The sequence below is a fragment of the Rhopilema esculentum genome, chromosome 4 (assembly GCF_057945365.1).
Source record: "Rhopilema esculentum isolate cy_ngs chromosome 4, ASM5794536v1, whole genome shotgun sequence".
Taxonomy (NCBI): Eukaryota; Metazoa; Cnidaria; class Scyphozoa; order Rhizostomeae; family Rhizostomatidae; genus Rhopilema; species Rhopilema esculentum.
Window position 1 is genome coordinate 5,439,030 of NC_142818.1, and position 18,570 is coordinate 5,457,599.

The 18,570-nt window shown below is 35.5% G+C and overlaps 1 protein-coding gene across 1 annotated transcript; it reads left to right on the top strand.

Annotated features, from left to right (window-relative positions):
- The first annotated feature begins 841 nt into the window (after positions 1-841).
- On the top strand, positions 842-18,467 carry LOC135691433 (alanine aminotransferase 1). The gene is made up of 9 exons (XM_065209300.2): positions 842-1,202; positions 9,399-9,488; positions 9,959-10,195; positions 12,732-12,839; positions 13,281-13,621; positions 14,327-14,501; positions 15,765-15,920; positions 16,480-16,592; positions 17,439-18,467. The coding sequence occupies exons 1-9, from the start codon at positions 936-938 to the stop codon at positions 17,527-17,529; spliced, it is 1,578 nt and encodes a 525-aa protein (XP_065065372.2). The 5' UTR covers positions 842-935; the 3' UTR covers positions 17,530-18,467.
- The last annotated feature ends 103 nt before the right edge of the window (positions 18,468-18,570 follow it).

Sequence of the window (18,570 nt, forward strand, 5' to 3'; positions counted from 1 at the left end):
GGGGGGGGGGGTTATGTACGTTATCTAGATCATCAGAAGCTGATTTCAGTGTGAAGCCACAACGTCACTTTTATTGCCTTGTCAGTAGTTTGTAGAAAACCGTCCTTTGTTTCTTGATATGGTCTTCCTTTAATAAGCAACGAGAGAAGCGAGAGAAATATTTCAAACAGAATCATCAACTCTTCGAAAACAATTTGCCATCAAATCAAGGAAGCTGATCTTATTTATAGTCCATAATATTAAAAAGCTGAAAACTTGGCCTATCGATTAGAACTTTGTATCCCCTCAGAAACTTTCGTGAACTATTTGTAACTTGAACAGCTCGTCGAATTAGATTACATAAAGGTGTCACGTTTGAAAGTATTACTAGTAGCACTTTATTAAAGGTCTTGATGATTTTAAACACGTAAAGTTTTTAATTTGATAATTCTGAAAATAAGTTACACACATACATACATACATATATACATATAGCATAGAGTTGGAGAAAATATCACCACATGTTTTATCTCTACAAGCCTGTTTCGTGAACCTGATTGCTATATTACGCTCTACGTGTAAATGTATTGAGCACTGTGCTACGGAACTATCAACAGACAAATTTCTACATACATATATACATACATACATACATACATATTTTTATTGATAAGCAGGTAGGATACTGGCAGCTTGCAGCTGATGTGTACCTGCTACTTACTCTATTTACAATAAACAAGTAAAAGCTTTAAGTCTGACAGTGGTAAAGCTTCTTCCAAAGTTTATCTTGCATCTTTCAGGCGCTTAAACGCTCCGGTTTTAAACGCACATGTACGCAGCAACGCAGGCTACTTGCCGCGAACGAGGCTAAATCTGAAAGGTGAGAAGAAAGGGCACTTGACGCGTTAATTCGAGGTATTTAACTCTTAGTTTGCAGTTGACACGTTGTGAGGAACATGTTGAGTGCTTGTGTTCAGAAAAGAAGCATCTTACGGGTGATCAAATTCAATAAGTATCTGTTTGATGTTTTTGTACCCGATGCAAACATAACGAAATCAAAAATAGGCCTAGAATCACCAATCAGGAGTTTTTCAGCAGCAACTGCAATGGGTAGCAAATTGCTCACCATCGATTCGCTCAACCCGTGTGTCAAGAACGTTGAATATGCCGTGCGAGGGCCTATTGTTCAGTTAGCGTCAAAATTAGAGAAAGAATTGCAGCAGGTAAGTAAAACGGGCGCTATACAATTATGTTAAACAGTGACCAAACCATGCATGAAGCTAATTATATTATGGAATTTTTGCATTGTGTTTTGTCAGTTATATTCACTGCCAAAACTCTTGGAACACTCGTGATATTTTCAACGTTTGCATCCATCTGTTCCCCTTCCCCCTACAAACAATGTTGTCTCACAGCAAAGTTAAGGCAAACTTTTGTGGCAAACCTTTTTCCACCGATTGCTGTGATATACTGCATTGTAAGCAACATTGTTTTAGCGGGGTAAGTCTATTAGAATAAGAAACACGGGAAACATACGAAAAAAGCAAAAATGTAGCAAAGTATGTAGGTGTTCCAAGGAGTTTTGGCAGAAATTGTCTGAGTATAATTCTTCAAACTAATAGATATGATATCAAAACCTGTATCTACCCTGCGGTGTTCATTGGCGCTGTGTTCATTTTTGGCCTTTTTGAAACTAAATTCTGGACCAGTTCAATGATTCATAAGGGTAATTTCATTTTTTAGTGACTTTGGTATGAAGTCGCTATGGAAGTCAATAGATTGTATAAAATATATTTGAGATAGAGTAAATGTAAGTAAATATAAAGTAAATATGGCCTTTACAAATTTTATTGAGATTATAGTTGCAATTCCTTGGGTATTTGGGTATACATTTTTTACAGTGTAAAAGCAGGAGCAATGGAATAAATGTGCGCAGTCTTGCTTGTTCAGAATACTATTACAAAGCATACACATGTTGTTAGAGGTAGAATAGTCTGGGCAACAAAGATACTTGGTTAACAATGCATATCTTTAGTGTTAATATAATTGGGTTTTTAAATTATCACTATCACTGCTCTACGTCTGAATTGAGGCTATGCAATAAAGAGGTTGCGACAGCAAAAATCAATTTTTCAAACACTCTTCGGTTGTAAAATTTGTAAATGCAGTTGTAAAATTGAAACAATCGATATGGCAAGTGCAATTGAAGTTAGCGATGAGGGGGCTTCAGAAATCTTACCCACAGGTGTTTTAAGGAAGTTTACCTTATATCATATACACTAGGGTATCAAAAGTATTGCACCAACTTGTTCAAAATGGCAGCACTTTTTGTAAACTTTTCGGCATTACAAAACATTTGAATGCAAGAGTTGGGTAAATAGACGTACTTTGTAACAAATTTCGGCAGGAAAAAGTTGCAAATTTTGCTAACGCCATAGAAAACTTAGTTAGAAATGATTAAATTAAGCAAAGACAGTTTTGTTTGTAAAAATGTAGACCATGCCTAAGGAAGCAAAATTGTTGGTTTTATTTCACTGCGTTTGCACCTAGGGGCAGTAAAAGACATGAAACTCGAAACTGGGCAAGGTTTTGAAGCTCAAAATCCGTCCACAGAAAATATAATGAGTGTTTTGAAAGAATAAAAAAAAAAATTTACCTGAGTAAACAGAAACTATTTTTCTACTGTTATTTTTAAAAACAAATGCTCTAAATAGATTGAAGTTTTGATTGGTTGTTGTTTTGCTTTCGACCAATTGCCATTCGCCACTTAAAAGCAGAATTAATTTCCATAACAGTAGCTTTCAATCATTCTTGCGCCATTTCTCCACCATCGAGGTGGTGCAATACTTTTGATACCCTAGTGTAGTAATGCAAACATTGAGTTACTCAACAGAGAAAAATTCTCAGCTATTGTAACAGAGTCTTTTACAGTGGCAGCTACAGAAGTCACCTTACTACAATGGGCATGCTGTATGGAAAAGCACAAAAATGGAGCATACCATTTTCATATGTGCATTTTACTGGATAAATGACAATGGTGGTTAGAAGTGAAAAAGTACATCCAAGATCACCACAGCCATTCCATAGAAATGACACATATTGATGAAAAAAAATATTTTGGAATTTGAATGTGAAAAGTTGCTTTTTAAGTGGTAAAATACCTTGCTTAAGCATATTTATGATTTTATTTCCCAAAAATTGCTGATAATGGGCGTGGCTATGGCTATACCTGACCTTACTATTGCTAAAGGTCATTGACAGACACTTGTACCATTTTAAGAAAAAAGCTCTCATTATTGACATAAATGAGATTTTGTGGTTATTTTCATGTTTGTTAGTTCCTTTTATATGAGAGAATGTCTATGCAGTCAAAAATTTTTTTTAAGTAATGAATAATTATGTAATGCCACACTGAAAAGACCCTCTCTGAATTGTCACACGAGTCACAATTTTTATAATAAAAGTACTCTCATTTTTCTCCCTTTAATTCTTGTTTCATTATTTGGAGCATAGTTTGGCTTTCAAATGAAAGTCCATGCTGACCTAGAAACTGAAATTGATCAGCCCAGTAATTTTCACAAAAAATCACCCTCAAGTTTTGTCACGCGAGTCACAATACATCGGTCACATTAGACTAATGGGTTGGATTTAGGTCTAGACAATGTCAAGGAATTAATTTCTTTATTTGGGTACCATATATCAGTTATAGACATGAATAATACTCAATGATATGGGAGAATACTAGTTTCTCATGCAAATGAGGCTGTAAATCTCTTTTCCATGTTGGTACCCAGTGCCAATGAAGTTGAGAAAATACTAGAAAGCTATTAAGGTGGAGACATATCATTTCCCAAATTGATTGAGCCCAATATAGGTCATTGGTATGCTGTTTACTGGGAGCCAGCAGACTATTGGTTCCTGGGGCATGTAGTGAGAATTGACTCAAATGATGATGTCACAATGGAATTCCTACATCAGACTTCAGCTGATGCAAACAATTTCAAGATAAAAAATTATATTGAGTCTGTCTCTGTTTCTGATATCATTGTAAAAGTTTATGCCCCTATGCCAGTCTCATCATCGAGGTGCTCAAAAGTAAAGTTGACAGAGCAAGACTTTGCAAAAATAAAGGAAGCCTAGCCTTTGATATGTTTCATGAAAACTGAAAAATAATTTTTAAAATACCAGATATGCCAAGCTATTGATTTGGTGGCTTTTATGTATCATTTAGTTCTGTGAAAAAGTTCTGATTTTTATGTTACACTTCCAGACACTGATTTAAGCTGGGTTTCCTTTAGTTAACTCTCACTTGTCACGCGAGTCACATTTGTGGGTCACACGAGTCACATTGCATTGGTCTTTTTATTTCAAAAAGCAAAAATACCTCAATTGAAATTTTCTACTTATATGGTGACTCAATGAGTAGGGGCAATCTTTTTAAAAGCTTCTTCATAAAGGTTTTAAAATTTCTCAGATAAAGTAAGATAGGCAACTGCAAGTAAAGACTTTCAAAATGTGATGGTCACACGAGTCACACCAGATGAACAAAAAAATTGCAGAGGTGAGCAAGTTTTTTTGGAACAAAACATTGCCAAGATAAAGAATGGCTCAAGGGGATTCTATTATTGTATCACAAGCTTTGGAAAATAATTCTGACTTTACTAGACAACTAAATATGTGTGTGACTCTGTCACGCGAGTCACTATGGAATGGCTGACCATCACATTATTGTGAATTTTTCCGGACATTCAGGGTATCATACTGCCTTGAACTATGTCGCAAAGGAGGATGAGGGTTTCATAAACAGGGAACCATCCAGAGGTAGCTGCTCCAAAAACAGCAAAGGCCACAATGGCTAAATCTGCAAAGAAGGGTCATAAACCATCGAAACAGCTAAAGTGTTTATTCAATTCTGATGTTGCAAAAATGATCCTAAAAATGCAATAAAATTTGGGTTAGATCTTCTTGCGCTAGCCAAGACCTCTGCTGGAAACAGTGACAAGCGTCTATTTGAATTCGTTCTAAATTAGAACGAGAAAAAGTTACAAGTATTGGTAGAAACTGTGTGGGAAATGGAGACAGCAACAGAGAAGCTTGAACAGGCTAAAATGACGAGGGTTGAGACCTTGCAGTAGCAGTTATCTGTTGTTTGCATTTGCAAAGGCGAAAGGCTTAAATGTGCCTTGGAGGTTCGGGAAAAAAACTCCATCTCAAGAGCTGTTTTTGCTGAGGCCATTTTGACGTTGCTTGACAAGGGTACAGGCAAGGGCCATAACTTTTTTATCGCAGGTCAAGCAAACTGTGGCAAAATGTTCATTTCAGAACCACTAAGAGTTGTCTACAATGCTTTCTTGTCTCCTGCCACTTGTTCTTATGCATGGCTTGGTGTTGAAGAGAAGGAGGTCATTTTTCTGAATGATTTTAGGTGGTCACCTGTCATTCTGCCATGGGGTGATATGCTGCAGTTGTTGGAGGGCGCTTTTGTACACTTCGCTGCTCCAAAAACTGTTTATAGCAAGGATATAGAGCTCCAAAGCATCAAAGGCTCCAATTACACTCATCGCAGGCTCCATGATGAACGTGCGTTGGCGAATCTTCAAATTCCAGGGCCAGTTTGAGGAACGGGCGCAGAAATATGTTCCTGCCTGTGTTCATTGTTTTGCCAAAATGATCTTGTGACATTATGCATCAGCAGCAATTGTCAATCACAATAGGCATTATTTGATGCAAAAGGCATCCTTGGCAGGGGAAAAGCCTCGCAAGGCTGCCATGTTGATGCGAAATGTGGCACAACTGTTAACCATATTGTTAACCTTGGCAGTTTTTTATCTCATTTGTTATTAAAGTTACGCTTTCGCCCCCAAGCTCCTCAACAAGGTGTCTTCTAATTTAATGTACCTGAAAATCTATGTTTGGCCTGAATTTATTGCCTAAAAATGACAAGATTTGCCAAAACTCACAGTTAACACTTGAAAACGAAATAGTGTTAGTTCATATCAAATTCAATTTTCAAGAAAAGTGTAGACCATGGACTGTTTCTCAATTTTCTCCCTTCGCATGTATGAAATCCAAGTCAAAGTTTAAAGGGCATTTGAAACATACATTGCACACCTCTTGGCAAAATCTGAATTGTTTTTTCTGGTTAACACAACTTTTACAGGCATTTTTAAAATCGTTAACCATGACTGTTAACCGCGGGAAAGACATTTTCGGACTACAAGATGGCCCTACAGCATTTGAATACCAATAGTTATCAATTCAATTTTGTGTAAGGTCTAATGATTATAAGTATAAGCATAAACTGAGATGCCAATCTTTTACTATTATTAAGTTGAAGATTCCATACTAAAGCAGACATAAGCATGAAATCTGAAGGAATCACAAAACAGTTTATCTACCTTGGTGATGTCCATAGGGGGAAGGAGCAACACACTGTAAACAATTCTACTTGTTTGTGATTTATGTATGCATTTTTAGCCATGTCATTCTTTACTCAGCTGTTTATAAACATATATGTTTACAACTATATACAAATTTACATTATTTCAGTATTTTGTTCTGTATCTCTAGTCAGTGTTTTTAGATGTGTTTGCATAGTTTTGATAGTTCCGTCACTGAGTGAACCACTGCAGTTGGCTAAAGTCCGTAACACCTTCTCCTTAAAAGCTGTGAAATCCTCCTTCTCTATTCTATCCTGCAATGCTTCTTTCAACATTTTCCTTTTAACGTTGTGGAAAACATTTTCTATTGGGTTCAGATCTGGTGAACTTGGTCGTATCTTGACAAGCTCAGCTCCAATTTCTTGTAGGGCATCTTTGGCTACTCTACTCTAGAATCATTATCCATTACAAAAAGCAGCTTCTCTTTATTTTTCAAAACAGCACTCCTAACAGTGCCTGTTGTAATGTTGTTACAGAACATATCGTTTTTTTAAATGCTTCTCTTGCATAACGAACTCTGTGTCTTCTATCTGCATTTGAAAGAACTCCTTTACGTCTGGGTCGTAAGCATCTGTACCCAGCTTTATTCAATATTCTGACCAAACCTCTGTAGCTAACGTTCGTTATTTGGCTTTCTCTTGCTATATCCACCACCTAATGTTTGCATTTTCATCTCATCTCTCTGAAAGTTCTTAAAAACCTTGCTTTTTCCTTCTCTTTCAAAACCGGAGGTCGGCCTGTACCTTTATTCTTTGTCTTCCTTCTCCCGTTCAAACCCTCCTGACAAATGCGAACAACATTTGATGGAGAAATTTTACAAACATCAGCAATTTTGCGATACGCCAGCCCCTTGTCTTTTCGCAGATAGTATGCATAGGCTCTTTTCCTTTGGTTAACCATCGTATGAAAGACCATTTTCCCTAATATCGCTGTGATTTCTTGTAGACTCTAAACTGCCTATCGGCTTTTTCTCTCTTTTATAATATATTTGCAATTACAATTTTGGTTCTATTTTTATCTCTTATTGGTGTTTCCTTGTTTGGAAATATAAAAAAAACATCTTTCTCTCTATACAAATGGTGCCGATTTGCTTCATAAAAATGCTGTACACTGTTGTGTTAAGAGAAATCGATCATCACAAAGGAAAGGTGCCATGAAACAAATTCACGCTTTCAACGCATTCATATCTGCCAAATTCCTCTACACAATTACTGCAATGACACCAAATTTTGTAACTAATTAAAAAAAAATATAACGGAATGAAACTATTGACACCATCTACCACTGTTAAAAACAACAGCTAAAGCAGCCCCTACCCCCAAACTGAAGAAAGAAGTTTAAAAATCGCGATTTTTTCAACAGATATGAAATCAGCACCATCGAAAACCCTAATATTACTCCTTTGATATTCCAGATAGTTTGAAGACAATCACTGCTAAAACTCTTGGAACACTCGTGATATTTTCAACGTTTGCATCCATCTGTTCCCCTTCCCCCTCCAAACAATGTTGTCTCACAGCAAATTAAGGCAAACTTTTGTGGCAAACCTTTTTCTACCGATTGCTGTGATATACTGCATTGTAAGCAACATTGTTTTAGCGGGGTCTATTAGAATAAGAAACACGGGAAACATACGAAAAAAGCAAAAATTTAGCAATACATGTAGGTGTTCCAAGGAGGTTTGGCAGAAATTGAGCTAGCTGTAGATAGACTTGAAATCTGGTGAATAACAACAAAACCAAAATATCACTTGGGTGCATGTTCCTGTTGAAGACCTGTCTTGGGCTGTCTAAGTCCAACTTAGCTTAGGGTCCAGGCAAGGGTGCATGACCAGGGTTGGGTTATGTGCCCTCCCCCATTATATTCTATTGTGCAACTCTCATCAATTGATGAAATTCGGAATGACAACTAAAAGTAGCAAGCACTTTTCACTAGATGGAGATGGATTACAACACAACTGACTTGTCTGTGTTTTCTTGCATGGCCATTTAGTATTCTCTTACAAATTCTCTTGTCTCATGCTGCTCCCCCTTTTGCAAGATCATCAAGTCTAACAGTAATTTTTATATATTTCATATTCTATGTACTTACAGACAGAATTAAAAAAGTAGAAGAAAATTGAACATATTAAATCCTCTTATGATTTAATTGCAAAGGAATCTGGTTATTCTGGTTTGGTTTTATGATGTTTATTTCATATCGAGACATATTTTATGGTAATTAATAGATACATAATGACATTGCTATATTTATATTTATTGTTTGTTACCATTAAAAAACTGCTTGTTGTATATTGTGTTTTAATATCAATAGAACAATGCTGTACGATTGCGTTATAATAAGGACAATAGTAGTATTCACAGTTAAGGGCACATCTTTAGTAAGTGAGCACGCTGTTGATTTGATTTAAAGTATAGACAGTCACAAGTTGTTTTTCGAAATGCGAGTAGTATTAATGTTGATTAAGTTTCGAAGAGCCTTAATTAGGTTATCTATATAAGATGCTCTAAAACATTACTAAATTAGATGCTCTATAATACTACATTGCTATAAGCATAATTTCAAAAATTTGAGTCATTTTTTGATTGCTTCTATCCAGGACTGCAGAGAGGGTGCAGGGGGACAATATTGCCCTTGGGCCTCAAGGTCAATCATCCCACAATGTATTTTTTTTCAATTTTTAGAACGGAATCAATCCAACATAACAAAAATAGGCCTTTGAAGCTTTTCATTAGCCCAACAAATGAATTGCTAGCAATGACAAGTGCCTACAGAGTCATAAAATAGTGTGAGACATTTAAGCTTGTTTTTCAAATGTTGGTTTTTAGTCAAATAATGCTGTCAAAGTGAGCCCCTCCCTCCACATTGAATTTCTTGGTGCCACCCCTATCTAATTGCACTTGCTTTATAATGCATTCAAAATAATATGGTAAATTATTCATTATGTATTCTATGCATTACTTCTTTTCTCCACACCAGGGCATTGCTAAACCATTTCAAGATGTTGTGAAAGCTAACATTGGTGATTGTCATGCAGTTGGGCAGAATCCAATAACATTCATCAGACAGGTTCTCAACACTTCTGACAATAACCCTCATTACAACAGAGTATTTTCAACAGTCAACTGATCTTTAGGTCGTCTTGTGGACACTTCATTATTATTTTGTTAAAAAGGGGAAATAAGGGGAAAGAATATCTTGAATAAAAACTTTTTGTCTGACACTCTTCTGTTGTATGAATTGCTTGATTAATTTCTCATGCAGAATCACACATATTAACTTATTATAATTAAACATCTAAAAATCAAACTTTGCACATTATGGTTGCTTAAAGATCAGTAACGTGAGATTCTAGCGATGTAATTCCTGATCACAAAAAGCTGGGCTTGCAGTATTATTTGGAGATAGGTCTTAAGACACTTTTTCACTTTTAATTTTATTTTGACATATAATTCCGTAATGCCAATCAATACCAATATGTTATTTGCTAAAGCCATTTGTGAAAAATTATACAAAACCTGATTAACTTTCTAATCTAGGTCATATCAGCTTGTACTTGTCCAGAATTGATTGCACAAAAGGTTTTCCCTGATGATGTCAATAAGAGATCAAGCGAGATTTTAAATGCGGTAAAGAATAGTGTTGGCTGTTATACTGATTCTCAAGGAATTGAATTTGTACGCAAGAGTGTTGCAGCTTATATAGAAAAGCGAGATGGATATCCTGCAGATCCAGGGAACATATTTTTGACAAATGGTGCAAGTTCAGGTGTTAAGGTGATTGTTTTATTTTCATCGATGCTTATCATTATATGAGTGTAATAGTATAAGGATAATTAAATTTTCTATTGATATTTTTATGTTTGTATTATCGTTTTCAAAGCGATGGACCCTGTGAAAACCAGGGTTGCTTAAAGTGTGCTACTCTACGTCCTTAAAAAATTTGAAATGAAATGAAACAAAATTGGGAACTTTTTGTGAATCCTACATTCTTAATCAATAGTGATTAAGTGATCACTGAATAAAACTTTAGCATAAGAATTTGTGAAGAATCTCAAATAAAGTTGCAGAATAGTCCTGCATGTGAAAACACCGTTGATCCTGTCCAAAGTTTGGAGAGATGCGGCCACATCAGCAAAGATTTTTTTCAAACAAACAGGGTAACTTGGTCTTGATTATAAAATTTATGAACCAAACCCATCCAAAAGTAATCTGTTAGTAAGCTCTGTGCTAGCCAACCTTAAACTCCGGCCAGCAGCAAGTTTTTGTCCGGCCCATCGAGCACTTCATCTGAAAATAATATTTCGGATTCTATTTAGTTTTGTTTTTGGACTGCTCGGATATTCTCTTTTCCTCTACAGTAAACGATAATGTGCGTCCAAAAGGAAGTACGAGAATAGGAAATACTTTATTTAATCATTTAAAAATTTTTTAGCAAAATATTTTACTGCTTTCATTGAATTCAATAGATGGTCGATAAACTCACCATGACCTCACCCTTTCCTCCACTTTCTGAGATCCCAGGCCCAAGGCCAGACTTAATCTTTAGTTCATGAAGTTCATGCTTCTTAGCGTTTGTGTATGAGGCAGCGTGTGTAGACTAGGGCACTGGCTAATGCTTTATTGCCAAACTGTGTTTTTTATTTATTTTTTCTCTCCATCTTATTTTGGTTTCATTCATTTGTAACAAAGTTGATTATTTGCTGTTATGCTTAGATAATTCTAAAACTTTGGAATACCTCTTTTCATGTCAACATTTAAATAGATAACCGTTATGGAACCGTTAGCTATTTTAGATGCAGTTTCTGGCCATCCCTAGATTATTATAATCTAAAATTTTTCTTGCCGCCAACCATGGTGGCGGCCTTTTTTAATACAAACACAATCATTAAATTTTGGCCCCAGTTTAAAATACGTTTTGCCGTCTCAGTATACAACTTCAAGTGCATCAAATCGACCTAACAAATTTTTAACATCATAACCTAAAAATAGCGCAACTGTCTTCTGTTTCAACTGGTAAAAGAAACGCATGCTGCAAACTCTTGTGTAATCGTTTTTTGGCTTTATATACTTTGTTACATTTTGAAGCTTTTTGTCCCCCTCCCCCAGAAAGTTATCCCTGGCCTTGTGCGTGTAAATCTGTCGGGTATTGCACATTGAGCCAATCCTTCTTACATCAAGCCAGCATCATGTTCCTAAATGTTATTATCGCCCTCCCTTTTTTGTCCTCTCATCCAACATTCCTAAACTTATTTCATGGAAAAAGCGCACTACATAAATTTTATGAATATAGAATGTAGTACTTCAGAATTTGTGCATTTTTTTGACACAAGCAAAAGTGGAAAACTCAGTGGCCCTCTGAGAAAATCCACATGTTTTCCTGGCCCGGCACTCAAAACAATTAAGAATCCCTGCTCTACGCCTTTCATTCAAATTTTTCAGCCTCCTGGACCAGATAACTGAGTTAGCAAATTTTTGATTACATTAAGTACAAACATTTTCAGTTGATAATATTTTGGACAATGAACTTCAACAAAGATATTTTTGGACTTATTTTAGCATTTTAGACAAATATATTTTTGGACAAATATTGACCAGGGTTCTGGCTGTTTAAAGGAAAACCACTTGTTGATTCACATATACTTTTCTAATTGTGAGACTTGAGAAACTTGCAAGAAACTCTGATTACTGAAAATGTGACAATGTTAAAAAACTTTTCGTACCAAACTTGCTCAAATTCTTAGTTTCTTATAAAAATATATGTATTGACACTAACCACCTTCTTGAGCGAAGTCCTCTTCTGAGAACAAAGTTTTTGACATCCATAGACAAGGAAGGAGAAACTCATCTTTTATGTGCTATTATCTGCTTTGCCATTTTCATCTTCAAATGGTTCTTCTGACTAAGTTAAAGTACTATTAATAGCCTCGTCATATTTTGCCATTTTAAAACTGTTTCATACCTTAGAAGTAAGTGGCAGTGACTTTTGGACAGACGTCGATGAGAACAATGAATGTTGTTTGTTTGGAACTTATATTTTTATCAAATTAGAAGAACTACTGTTTACAAAAATTTCCCAGACATGCTCATGTTAAAAGATTGTGTCCTTTCATTTCATTTTGTTTTGCAATGGAAATGCAGAATCAAGATCAAAGATTTTCTTTGCACACATGCAACTTATGATGAAATTTTCGTTATAACAAACTTTCAGACAGCTCCAAATTATGCACAAATAAATTTTCGGACAAAACTTTGTCACGCCAAAAATTTTAACTGTAACTTACTGTAACTTTTTGCATCTTTCCTTCCATAGCTGATGCTTGAATGCTTCGTTTCATCTGAAGTGAAATCTGGTGTCATGATTCCAATACCACAGTATCCTTTATATTCTGCAACCATATCAGAGTATGGACTGCATCAGGTAAAACAGATCTTCAGCTTTTTTTGTTCCTTATTCTGAAAACGATAAGAAACATATGTTAGATTTCCTATGTATAAGAAGATAGTAATTTTATAAGAACCTTTTTGGATGTAGAGAATTTCAACTTCAAGAAGCTTTAACGTGCTAAGTTAAGTAGGCTTTTATAGCAATGAGTTATTTTTCTTTAGGCACAAAGATGACAAATGAAACAATACATGTTTTGATTAATCTTCAAGAATTTTCTTTTTGGCTTTTGTGTTGCATAAAAGGGCAATTGTTTTCTGCATTTCTTCTGCCAAATTAGGACTTTTTGTTTGAGATTTGTCACAATGGCATTGAAAGATAATCCACCATTGATGTTATGTTTCTTTATAACGCTCAATATATTTGACATATTTTTCTATTAAAGCAATTTCAGTCTCTGGTATCTTTCACTTTAAGATTGGATATTATCTCAATGAAGAGGAAAACTGGAAGCTCGATATATCCGAGTTAAAAAGAAGTTTAGAAGAAGCCAAGAAAAGATGCCAGCCTCGAGTATTGTGTGTGATAAACCCTGGCAACCCAACAGGACAGGTATTGTCATACCAAAACATCAAAGAAATCATCGAATTTTGCATGGATGAAGGGTTGTTTCTTTTGGCCGATGAAGTATACCAAGACAATACGTATGGCACAGAAAGTTTCCATTCTTTCAAGAAAGTATTGCGAGATATGGGTTCAAAAGGAGATGATTTTGAAATGGCCTCGTTTCATTCTGTTTCCAAAGGGTACATGGGAGAGTAAGTCCACTTTTGAGTGTCTATTTTCTATTATTTAGTTTTTGTGTCGACGGAGGATACAGCGTAGTAACTTTTTGGCTCCAAGTCTAACATCTAAATATCTTGATAATGTTTACATTTACAGGTATATGAAGCTGACGCCCGAGAAAACACAATTCCGGAAATCTACGAATCAGTCCCCTTCTTTTTGAATAACCCCCTCTTCGAATGATCTTCCTGACCTTCAAATTGGCACCTGCAGTTTTATTGATAGGGTAATGCAAGGCCTAGAGACAAAAACTGTACAATCTAGCACGAATCTCTGATATTAAGTTACCTTGACCTGTTTACCATCCTCTGTTATATCTTAAAATGTTCGTAAAACAAGAAATTTTCCATTCCGTGCCAATAGTTTGTTTCCTCGACAGGTATTTCAACAATTGCTACCCATGTTATTGATGGGTGTTCTTCTTTAAAAGTCCTGTATCACATGACAGCACGTTATATTACTCGATTTTTGACCTGGTTATAAATATAAGGTGTGGGTGATTGCATGAAAGCGAATATTTGAGATCGATTGCTGTATTCTAAATTCAATGTTAACAAAGCTAAGCCCAGGTACTGTGGTATCATGGTGCACCTGACAGGATAATGTTATTTTACGTTCAAAGCTAGATAAACACTTAAAAATCTGAAAGTCTTAATATGACAACATTATTTTATAAGATGTGGCATACGTGGTGGCTATGTAGAAGTCATTGGTCTTCGAGATGACGTCATGGTTCAGTTACAAAAGCTTCAGTCTGCCCAGTTATGTGCAAATTCGATTGGCCAAATTGTTGTTGACTGCATTACCAATCCGCCGAAGCCTGGGGATGAGTCATACGACTTGTTTATGCTGGTGAGTGACCCATTTCCAGCATTATCCGGCCATCATTTACCATAGCACTTACTGCACCTTTAGATTGTAGTCAGTCAGCACGTCTTCCATTCTGTATTTTAAGTTTTTTTGCAGCTTGTTCACTTATGATGATGTTTTAGTGCATACTGCATACAATTTGATGTTATTTAAGCATTTAAAGCTGGTTTACACTATAATCTTACCAACATTGCTGATTATAATTCCGTAATAGAAATCCGTAATTTATACAATCTAAAATTTCTTGGATTGGTGATCAAAATAGTTCGATCATATTTCAATCATATAATTTTTTTCTGACTACGGGTCAGAAAAGTTTCACTCCCATCCAAGATCTTCAAAGATGCACAGACTTCGTTGAGACTGACTGGTTTTCGACATTAATCTAGAATAAAGCCTTTTTCTAAGGTTTTAGAAAAAGATATCTTTTCATCCAACATTTTTTTGACGGATACAAAGGGACAAATAATGCTAGTTTGGCGGGCATAGCTCTCATGCCCTCTTGGCTTCGTGCCTGCTTATGCATAACCTAAACCTTAAATAGTGATCTAAAAATATCAAAGTTTGTTAAATGCGAGAAACTTCCATTTATTTTGGTTTGTCGATTTGTATGGGGGGCCAGTTGGCACCGAATGTTCAAAGTTGCCAGTAAAATGTACCATATTGAAGTTATTTACAATCTGCATCTGGTTATAAATTCACTTTTTTCCCGTTATCCTATCGATCTTACTCTGGAGAATGTTGAAGGAAGTGTTCAATGTTCAATGGAAGTGTTCAGTATTTTGAAATATTTGCGCTTTCCGTAAAAACTTTCCGCCCTTTTGGACACACATCTTATCCTATTGCGTCACTCTTCGAAAGACATTTTCTTTCTTTTGCCTTTTTCTTATCTTGTCTTTTGACTGAAACATGGATCGAATAATCAATAAATGGACACTTTGTTTATTAATTAATAAAACCCCATTTTTCCTACCAAAAGATTGCTTGATATAAGTATCTGTTGAGTTTCCAGCTTTATTCTACACTGTCATAAACTATATAATTAGTGATGTTTTCAGACTCTGTTTCATTAAAAGTACTCTTCAAAGACGATTATTTGTAGAATTTACAGCATTTTCGACTCGAGTTTTTTTGCTTACGTTGCCTGTCCATAGTTAACGAGCTTGAAGCTCAATAGGGTGTTTTTTTCAATTTTTCCATTGTCTTGTATTTTCTATTCGTAATCGTGCTGACGTGCCTTTTAAGGAAAAGACAAAGGTCCTAGAATCTCTGAAGACCCGAGCGAAAATGGTCTATGAAATCCTGAATACCATTGAAGGTGTTACCTGCAATGAAGTAATGGGAGCTATGTATGCATTTCCAAGAGTTAACCTTCCAAAGAAGGCAATCGCAAAGGCCGAAGTATGTAATACGGATTTACTTCTGTGAAATACATTTTTATTAATGAACATTTTATGATTTTGTAAGCTTTTCAATAAATGAAATTTTAAATTGCATGCTCTCTGCTTATTTACTAGTCCTGGAAATTTCTTTCAATCGAATATCACATTTTTAGAAAAATATCAATCATATACACAAATTGATAAGCACTGATTTTTTTGTATTCAAAAGATTTTTTTCATTTTATGATGAAATACTAAGGTGTAATTTTTTTAAGTGGAAAGCAAAACGTTAAAACGTTTGTCCCCTGTTTTTGCATAAATTCCACAGTAGCATTTTGTCAGTTAGCAAGGATGATTTTATTTTAATAATCTTGATTTTATGTTTTATTGGCACTTGCCGTCTAGTCTATAGGACTAAAATTGAAATGTTCATGGATTATCCTGGTAGCACTTAAGACGACCATAAGTTTCGAGAAGTCGACTTTAATTGATTTTCACGAACTTAAATAGCAAATCTAATTGCAGCAATTCAACCCCAACGTTAGGGCAATCTTTCAAAAGTATTATTTTTGTTTCAGTCTGTTGGAGAGCGTCCTGACTTTTTCTACTGCAAAAATATGTTGCTTGAAACTGGGTTGTGTGTTGTACCTGGGAGTGGGTTTGGACAAAAGGATGGAACCTTCCATTTTCGGTGAGTAATGCAGAAGACTATGGTATCTTTGAATGTTTCTAACAAATCTCGGTGGTACGACAGTGAATATAGTTCTTTAGTGCCAAGTCATAAAACTTCTTGATTTCAAGTTTCCTAACGGATTACCGAGACCAAGAAAGTTTAGATCCAAGACCAAATGATAATGATTTGATGGAGGAAGGGTCTGTACTCATGTGGCAATATATGAGCTAATTCATAACACGTTTAACTGATTTTGCACATTTCGAAGTTTTTGATCATGCTCCAGATCATGAAGAATATCAACTGCATCTATAGGCTATGTTATCAAAATTCAAAACTTCTAAAATAAATTTTTGTGACGGACAAATATGAGCTTTTATTTTGCAAAAAGCTAATTGTCTATAGGTATACACTAGGTAGGTTACTGATCCTGATTTAGCTGTTAAATTGATTCTTGAACATTAGCGATTCTCTTTGGCTTGCTGTTGACCCCGAGAACAAAGTTTGTCCTCGAACTGAACAGCATCCCAATGGAATCCCTAATGATTTAATGTCTACGCAACAGCTAAATAAGGTTGAGTAGCTGATGTTTGCTACAAAGTAGTAATATTTTCTCAGTTGCAACAGCTAAGAATTAACAGTACTATCGGTCCTGAATAGCAGTTGGTTTTTGCAATAAGGTAATCTGCAGGTGTTTGAGAGGAACGTTCAAAGCATGGTCCAGAAAAGGCCAATTCGATGTTACTGATCACGTAACATGTAAATTCCAAGAATACCTTTACTTAATACCGTTGCTTGGTTCTCAATGAACGCTTTTAGTAAAGTTACGAGCAGCTCCTATGAACGGGGATTTTTATCTTGCAGAATGACCATCTTGCCACCTGTGGAGCAGATCAAATCTTTTCTAGAAAGGTTCAAGTCATTTCATCTTAAGTTTTTGGAGACGTACTCGTAGTTAGATACAGCGTGAATGCTAGATGGTATGAAATGTTTGTGATTGTTTTTCAAAAAGATGCAATGACAAACTGGGAAGAAATGGCATGGTGCACTTGAGACGAAAATTGTCGCCATTCTTATTTCTTTACGCTTGATTGTAGCAAAACCAGTTTTTATGGTTGCTCTTGTAGGAATTAGGCAAACAATAGATCTGTTTCGTTGATAAACTAATCAAAATACATTCGGAAACTATGTGGCATTGTCACATTGAACTCAAGTTCGTCGCTACCTCAATGAAACGTTGAATTGCCAATCCGGCTTTAAATGATAATGCTTTCTTGGCTTCAATTTCAACCCGGTCTGTCATTGCATACTTTAGTCGTATGGGTCTAGACATGAGAGGCATTCCAGGTGCGGGGCACTGTGAAATAATGATAATTTGCATTTTTGTAGAGGGTATTAAGATTTTCCGTGCAGCGTTTTTAGTTTACAGCCTGACCCGAATTGCCTCTCACGGCGACCTACAATATGTCGTTTGCCAGTAAATTAGGCTATGCTACATATTTTCAAATGCACATTTAATCATTGGAAATTGCTAATATACATTGAGATCTTCTTAAATATTGTTTTCAGTCATTAATAGAAGAAAGCAGAAATTTTCGTACCCAGATGATTCGTTGAAAATTGCTTACATTGGTTTGATTATCGTTGCATCCATCAAGTTACTATTTATGAGTCTGAATGATTAAGGCAGAAAGACGTTGATTTTATGCTTCTTAGTACACTTGATTTCTTAGTACAACTTCTTGAAAAAATCAATAAGGCGTGACAAATCTTCATTTCATCGTTCTAATTTTCAAATTGAGTTTTGTTGTAGTTTGCAAGTCTCGTTTGTTTCATTATTATAATTATCAATGCACAGATTCTTTATCTGCAATACAGAATTTGATCTGCCAACATGAGTTTTTCTTTTTGTTTTAATCTGAACTAGCGCCTTTGCTTGAAGAAGCTGTGAACACATGTTCAAGTCTTGTCGATTCTATTACATACGCATAAAATT

Coding starts and splice junctions, on each gene's coding strand:
- LOC135691433 (XM_065209300.2), top strand. CDS start 936: ATGTTGAGTGCTTGTGTTCAGAAAAGAAGCATCTTACGGGTGATCAAA. Junction 10,196..12,731: donor GTGCAAGTTCAGGTGTTAAG/GTGATTGTTTTA, acceptor TTCCTTCCATAG/CTGATGCTTGAATGCTTCGT. Junction 14,502..15,764: donor CATACGACTTGTTTATGCTG/GTGAGTGACCCA, acceptor GTGCCTTTTAAG/GAAAAGACAAAGGTCCTAGA.